At 37.9% G+C, this 7,860-nt stretch overlaps 1 protein-coding gene across 2 annotated transcripts in view; it reads right to left on the bottom strand.

Moving 5' to 3' along the window:
• noxa1 (NADPH oxidase activator 1) overlaps positions 1 to 7,860 on the bottom strand; it is an 88,359-nt gene that overhangs the window by 76,731 nt on the left and 3,768 nt on the right. For both annotated transcript variants that reach the window (XM_032511954.1, XM_032511955.1), the window contains 7 exons: positions 6,669 to 6,803; positions 5,494 to 5,601; positions 5,282 to 5,341; positions 5,159 to 5,196; positions 4,924 to 5,062; positions 2,807 to 2,875; positions 2,469 to 2,556 (listed from right to left, as the gene is read on the bottom strand). In XM_032511954.1, coding sequence (XP_032367845.1) covers positions 2,469 to 2,556; positions 2,807 to 2,875; positions 4,924 to 5,062; positions 5,159 to 5,196; positions 5,282 to 5,341; positions 5,494 to 5,601; positions 6,669 to 6,803 — 637 coding nt within the window. The remainder of the gene's footprint in view (positions 1 to 2,468; positions 2,557 to 2,806; positions 2,876 to 4,923; positions 5,063 to 5,158; positions 5,197 to 5,281; positions 5,342 to 5,493; positions 5,602 to 6,668; positions 6,804 to 7,860) is intronic.

The raw sequence follows: 7,860 nt of genomic DNA, 5'->3' as shown, positions 1-7,860 counted from the left end.
AAAAAGAACAAAAGGACTCCGGGGAATGACTCCCCAGAGCTAGGTTAGTAACAAGCATCTCTGGAGTGAAATGCTACGCCATGAACTACAACTGCTATTTCTAGACATAGTTCCAATATCTTTATTGTTACTATAATTGCCACTGTTCATCGTACCCCACACAGGCATCGTCAGACACCACCCACCAAAAGCCACTGTTGCACTAAATGCTTGCTCTAAGGGGAATTATTGGAATCGTTGGGTCTTTATAAATTATAGTGTGGTCAAGACCGACTCTATCTGTAAACTGTCTTAGGAGAACTCTTGTTATGATTTGATACTATAAATAAAATTGAATTGAATTATACAGTTGGTGCATTGAGACTGTTGCTACTTTGCGTGCTAATAGGTAGATGGAGAGATGGAAAAACTGTCAGAGCCACGATGGATAGATCTATCAGATCTTAAAGAAATATGTCTCAGCCTTCAACATAGTGTGAAATGACTAAATCTGAGAATAAAATCAGAAGGACAAAAATTTTACTATATAAATCTTGTGCTCACAAGCACCAGCTGGTGATACGGTTGGCAGGTGTAGTTTCATAGAAGTAAAATAGTTCCTATGTAAAACTGATCACAACCTGTGAATAAGCTTTAGTAACCAGGGGCATGTTCAGTCTCAAAACAATGTGCACTGTTTAACTATGATTTCCTGGTTGAACAACAGGTGTGAAATGTTGTGCAACAGGCTTTGAGTTATGCTTTCTTTTGTTTGATGGGTGTGTCTCTCATTTATTGGAAGTCACAGGTGATACTCAACCAGCAGAGATGTGTCCGTAAACTTGGGGTGAAAAAAAGGCAGAGCACATTCGCACACAACGGGTGTTCAACATATCCCATTTCATTTAAAAAAAAACATGTTCAAATTGGCAGGGCTGAATGTTGCCCATTTCTGGAAAAAGACATTTCCATTATATTTGAGAGAAGGCAGACGTGTCTATGGCCAATATCTCCTGACGGTAAAAATTCACACCAAAACAATGTATATTTCTAAACAGGTAAGTGGAAAAATACATATCTTTGATGTGGGGTGAACTGTCCTTTTAAAGCATTGCACCCCTTCACAGTGATTTCTTTCATCGCAGTTCTAGGCAGTGACAAATCTTTCTGACTGCTCTTACAGTTACAGGTTTTTAATAACAGCAATTCCATCAATCCATCCATTCATCTATCCATCCATCCATCCATCCATCCAACCATCCATTATCTATAAACGCTTTTCCAGGTTGTGGTGGGCTGGAGTTGTTGCAAGCTTAGTACATTATTGGGCAAGAGGCAGGGTCCACTCTGAACAGATCATTAGTCAATCATAGAGATGCACTAATGCTGAACGTTCATGCCTTGTTCAAAATTATTAGAATATGTCACTTTGCTCTTTGTGTGGTAAAATTAAATAAAAAATATAAAGTAAAAAAAGGAAATGAACAAATCTTGTACAACCCTATTGCCACAACATCTACTTTGGAACCCCTGACCTGGAGAGTCTTTTAGTCAGTGCAAAGCGGGTCAGTTGTACCATAGAAATAAAACAGATAGAAATGCCATTTCCATTCATATCACTGCAGCAGAATCATAGACCATAAAAAAGATGATGCATCTCCACTTCCTTCCAAACAAAGGTGAAGCCAAAATATTGTATGCCGAATACGGGCGCCAACATCTTGGAATTTTTGAGCCAGAATCTGAGCTGCAGTAATCAGGTGGTGGAGTGGCTGGAGACACAGTATCAAAGTCCCGCATGACCAATCACAGCTGTTTTACCACGTTTTTATAGCATCAAATAACTATAAAAAACAAACTTATCAAAAATATAAAATCTTGAACAAAACCAGTGTGATCAGAATGACCTAAAATGACAGAAACCATCTATACAAACATATATCTGTGTGTACTTTGACTTTTAAGTTTGACCCATGTCCCATCCACTAATACAGGGGGACAGGATTTTTTGACCTTCTGTAGCCACCAGAGGTTGATCCAGATGTTTTGCCTTCACTTATACAGTACGATGCATAGACTGATGTCATAGTGCCAGTCATTTTTCATAATCTAACCATTTAAACTTCTGTATAAACCGACTTCCTACAAATTTACTTTTTTTCCCGTAACATACAAACAAGCAGTTGAGTATTAACGTTACGAAGCAGAGAGCCAGCCGATAAATTAGTCAGAATGTCTTTCTTGGAAACAAAGTGCTGGTTCTTTGTGCCCTGCTGCTAGAGGAGCAAATTATTATTATCATTTCATTAGCACTGTACTTCAAAAACCACAGGAAAATATCTAGTAAAGATAGATCATAGTGCCAGAAATTACACATCTGGAATGATCCTGGAACAGATAAGAGGAAATAAGGTCTTGCTATTTTGAAGCAGGAGGATTTTAGAGCAAGTAGAGTAGAAGGACCAGGAGGAATGTGATCAATGTTTTACCTTGAGAAGGAGCTGCAAGGCTAAGCTGGGACTGTGGACGCGTGGGTGGCTTGAGTCCAGGTGGGAGAGGGATCCCATTGGGAACTCTCTGTGGAAGAAGACAAGAAAGGAAAATCACATAAACAGCAAAATTTTTTGGTTAGACAAATGCTGTTTAATGGTTAGAAAAACATAGAATTTTTTTCCTAGCAGGAAACTTGCATCTTTTGATGAAAGGAGTACAATAATCTTGCAATTGTTCAAGCTGATAGGCTTAGCTTACTGTAGCATTTCAAATTTTCTTGTATTTTCCATGATATATACATCATAAAGTGTATTATTGCATTACAATACATTACATTCTCCTTTTTGCCTTTGGACATCTTGACATCTGCAGGTTCAAGCAGGGATATTGGCAGAAGTCCTCTCTAAAAAATGAAGGACTAAAATCAGACACTAAAATATAAAAAGATACTAAATTACAGTGAAATACAGCTTTGTCACCAACCACCTTGCTAGAAATGATCTACTTTGTTTTCTGCAGTAAATTTTCACCACTGACCATATTACACAAATTTTAGTTTTCCTTTTTCCCCTATCCATGTCAGATCAGACTTTAAGGTGAATTTGATGACCTACAAAATTGTAAATGCCTTCATACCTGTCTGATCTCCTTCAACCTTATATTTCATCTTGTGGTATTTGCTCTCAGAAAGCAGGGCTCATGTCTCGCCCCAGAGTCAAAAAGAAGTCAGCAGGCTGAAGGATCTTTAAGTGCAAATCTAAGGTTTTCTGGATGGTTAGTGGAGATCCTTACACTTGGAGAAAGAGTCAGTTCTGCTGATTGGTAATGTAGGTGTGAACAATGTCTGTGTTTAGATTTGACTGAGTTATGACTCTGAGATGAGCCAGCTACCAATGGGTAATAACAGCCTACTGGCCAACTAGGATGTAGAGTAGGGCCCTACCGCCTATCTATGGTGGTGATAACAACTGATAACGCCCATACATTCGAAGTAGGCACATTTTATTTCTTTGTGGAATGCAGAACACAGAGTGTTTATAAGTTTTATTGATCCATTCATTCTTAATTCTTTTTTTGGCAACTATCAACACAAAATATCACAAAAAATACATGCCAACAAATGAAACTGAACTGACTTGACAATTGTAGACCAAAAATTCAACATCTGAATGTTGACTGTACAAAAGTTAATTAGAAATAAAATGCAGAAAAACTGAATTTATACAACAAAAACATCATCCCACCCATCTTTATGAATTACCATCACCTCTGCAGCTCCCCTCCATGAAACAGCAGACTGTGACACAGTTAGAGACTAGCTGGTGAACAAAGTGGGTAGTTTAGCAGCTAATGAGCCAGATATTTCCCTCAGGAGTTGGTAGAGACCAAACCAGAGCATGAAACAGAGTGAATATTGGACTCATATTTATCAGGTGAACGCATGGCTCCAAATGAATGCTAATGTTGCTATGTATCGGCAAAGTGTATAGGCAACTGCGGGCAACATTTTATAAGGTCATAAGATGTTGATGTTGTGTGACCAAAAAATAACTTAAAGGTGCTGCAGCTAAGATTGTCGACCACTTCTCAGTCTCTCCCTCCCAGACGCATAATTATTGGTAAGCAGGGTACGTGGTTGCTTGTGGCCCCAGACCAATCAGGTGCCAATATGATTTCTGCTCGACTGACGCATGCGCGCACACACACACATGGTGGATGAAGGAAAAACTGCAGATGAGATGTACAGGATGACCTAAATTGAGGACAGCCATGCTTGTTATTGCAAGTGCAGTGATAAGTTAAAGTCCTTTATCAAACCATATAAATGTGTGTCCCAGAATAGAAAATTAACAATGTTTAGATCAACAGTGACATATACAGTACGTTTATGTTTGATTCATTCAATAAATTGTTATTTTTGGTAATCAATTAATCAGTTTGGGTAAGTGTTTTAATGAAAATACGTTTTAATTCTTTTATTCCAGCTTCTTAAATTAGAATATGTTCAAGTTTTTCCACTCCTCTGTGACAGTAACTCTACGGCATTGTGTGTATTTTATTGTGTTTATTTACTTGCCAGAACTACTCATCATGCTTTTTAATTGTCCCTAGGCAATGAATAAAGTATAGTAGTGGTAAAAGTATTTGAATTAAATTAAATTGAGAAAATTGTATATCTTTGAGTTGTGGACAAAACAAGACATTTGAGGATGTCATCTTGGGCTTTGGAAAACACTTACTGACAATTTTGCAGTTTTCTGAAATTTTATATATCAAACCACTAATCTAAAAAGGTTTATTTGACTATGTAAATAAACCTTTTTTTAAACAATCCTCCTCACATAGGACAATAAAACAATGATTTTTCTCAGGACATTGAAAACATCCCAACAACACATTAACATTGCATCTTTGACTCATTATAGATTCATCCATTCTCTCTCTACTCACCTGTCCATCATATATGACAGTTGCCATCCCATCTCTGTCCTCCTCGCCAAATAAAAACACTGTGGCCCCTCCCGGCACAGTCAGCTGTCCCGGGCCCCGAGCCATGTAAGGGATCCGCATGCGCATGTATCGAGAGTACCTTACAGGTGATAAAAAGACAAAATCAGTCACACCTCTATAAACGTTTACTATACTATAATAATAATATTTCTATGTGTATGGTGGTAATACTCACTGAGCTCCATCCACCTTAGGCTCATAGAAACCAGGTTTCTGTGGTGAAAACATAGTGATAGTTAGCAAAGGGAGTGACTGACAACAATATCTTTATTCATAATGACACTAGGGTCATTCGCACCTGCATCCTCAGTGGTTCAAAGCCTCCAAAATCATCATTGGGAATCATGGAGGTAATCACCTGCAAGCAGTGCATTGTACATTACTGTTCTGCAACATTTTGCCTTTGTTTTTTCTCTCATTAGTAGTTAAAAGTAAACCAGAGCAAGTTGGAGTAATTCAAGCATCTTACCATACACCCATGACCCAACATTTAACATGGGGACACTCTACCTTTGATTTGCCCAGGAAGTCTCTTTGCTGCAGCTGTTCAACATCCTGTTTCCTGGGACGAAACACCACATCCTCAGGCACCAGGAGAGGAGCCAGTACCTCTTCCCTCTGTGATTGAAGTCAAACTAAAGTGTCTTTTTGTAATGCAAATGACAATATTGTGTGTACATCTCTGTGTTACTGTACTGTGTTTCCCAAGTGGCTTTTTTCGAATTTTAAAATCATTATATTAAGTCAGAATATTTAATAAAAGCAATAAGAGGAAATATTTATTTCATTTTCAGCTCTGGGCTTTTGTACTGACCTCTGACCTAAACACTTTGTATTTGTTTTGAGAAATTGTGGTTAACCCATTTTATTAGAACAACCATAGCCTTATTTTTTACAAGGAATATAATACAAAACTGTGACCTAAACCCATCACTTTAAGACACAATGAAATGGCCCCACTACTTCTCTTGATAATGATAACGTAATTTATTTTGAAACCGTTTTTGAGTGGAACTTAAGACAGTGAGTATCATTCTTAAATTGGCAGTGATGTAGTTGCTGCTCCAATGAAGAACAGTGGGTTAGACTGTACTAATACTAGGCAGTTTCGCTAAGTGAATGTATTTAGGGTGTGCAAAACTGCAGGAATATCTCAAGGACACTTCCCTGATTAAATAAAAAGTTTAAGTTTAGAATAGGAAAGCTGATGGATCTCATAGAGGAGACAGAAAGGTGGGATCTCGTTACCTAGGCTTCACATGCTGGAGTTTGGTCAGTTTCATATAAAATTAACTTGAAGTTTGGCAAAAGAGATGGTGGTGTAGAAAGACGGTAGTTTAACATTTTCAAAAATGTGCACTTCCTTAGATTTCCTTTTGAAGTTCAATAATTGTACAGAATCATATCTACCTACTGCATGATAAACCTGCCCTCAAGATGAATGGCTTTCACTTCCCTTGCTGCTACGTACCTGGTCCAGTAAGTGCACACCAGCATGACCAAATGGAACACAGTTCACTGTTATCTTTCACTTGTTCTTGTTTTCACAGGAAGTTAAAGTTTAAATTACAATGTTTCTTTAAAGAAAAAAGTTAAGACAAACCTTTTTTTATTTGTACTACGACAACAAGACCAAAGTCTAACTCATGTCCTTTCCAGTCTGTTCTGAAAGTTGTGACACTCACCAGGACTCTGTCCAAAGCCACCTCTATGTTTCCCCCTCGACTTCCTCTTCTCTCCTGGGAGGCTGTCAGCAGGATCTCCTTGGCCTGCTCCCACTGGCCCATCCGACAGTACACAGCTGCTGCATTATATAATACCTGGGTGACACAGTGATCACAACTATACTTTACACATTACTATAACAATTATAACAGTTCCTTCCTGTTACGGTAGCACTGCTGTTGCCTTTACTGTTGTGTGAAAACCCACTTACAGGGATTTTACATCGTCATTTACCACAACATAGGGGTCATTACCAATTAATTATCATACACTTAAATAACATGTCTGTCTTTCCAAACTACTTTCTGAGTTTTTGGTATAAAAACTCTCCATGCACTGAAGTTTTAAGACACTGGAAGATGGAGCTATCAGCAAACTCTTTTCTGCGACAAAGGCTAAAAAGCAGCATTATTATTTAAGAAGTCATCAGGGCAATATGTCAGTGCATTCCCGTCTGGATTACTGATTTATTTAGTCGGAGAGAATTTGACAAAACTATTGTTAGAGAAATGTAGCATTCTGCATTATTTAGACTTTTTTTTTAAGTTGTCCAACTACCTTGGTGATGTTTGGGTCCTTTATTAAATGCTTCAGTTCAGTTTGTTCAATTGTTAATTGGTGCTATTATTACTAAGATATTGTTCTGTGGAACTGGTTCCCTGTGATGACTGCAAGAGTCTGAATTTTTATTATTTATTTTCAAAATGTATCAGCCTCTTAGCTGATCATTCAAATGATAATGACTGAACATTAATATTTCATATTTTAGTAGGTTTAAGTTCAAGATGCATTAAAATTGTGTTATTTTATGGTATTTGCACATTTCGAACCATAATTATTTAAAGATCCCATGAAATAGTATCAATAACCCTTTTAACATTTGATTAATTTCATTGAATCAGTTAAGCATTAGGGGCTGCTGTGGCTCAGTGGTAGAGTGGTTGCCTGCCAATCGGGACATTGGTGGTTCAATCCCTGGCCCATGCACCCCATGTTGAAGTGGCATTGCGCATTGGAGTGTAAATGTGTGTGAGTGTTTATCTGATGAGCAGGTGACCTCTTGTTAGGCAGCCTAGGCCACAGTGTATGAATGTGTGTAAATAGTAAATGTCTCCTGTATGATGTGAAAGCGCTTTGAGTAGTCGTTAAGAC

The sequence above is a fragment of the Etheostoma spectabile genome, unplaced genomic scaffold (assembly GCF_008692095.1).
Source record: "Etheostoma spectabile isolate EspeVRDwgs_2016 unplaced genomic scaffold, UIUC_Espe_1.0 scaffold559, whole genome shotgun sequence".
In the NCBI taxonomy this organism is placed as follows: Eukaryota; Metazoa; Chordata; class Actinopteri; order Perciformes; family Percidae; genus Etheostoma; species Etheostoma spectabile.
This window is presented reverse-complemented; position numbering and strand designations above follow the sequence as displayed.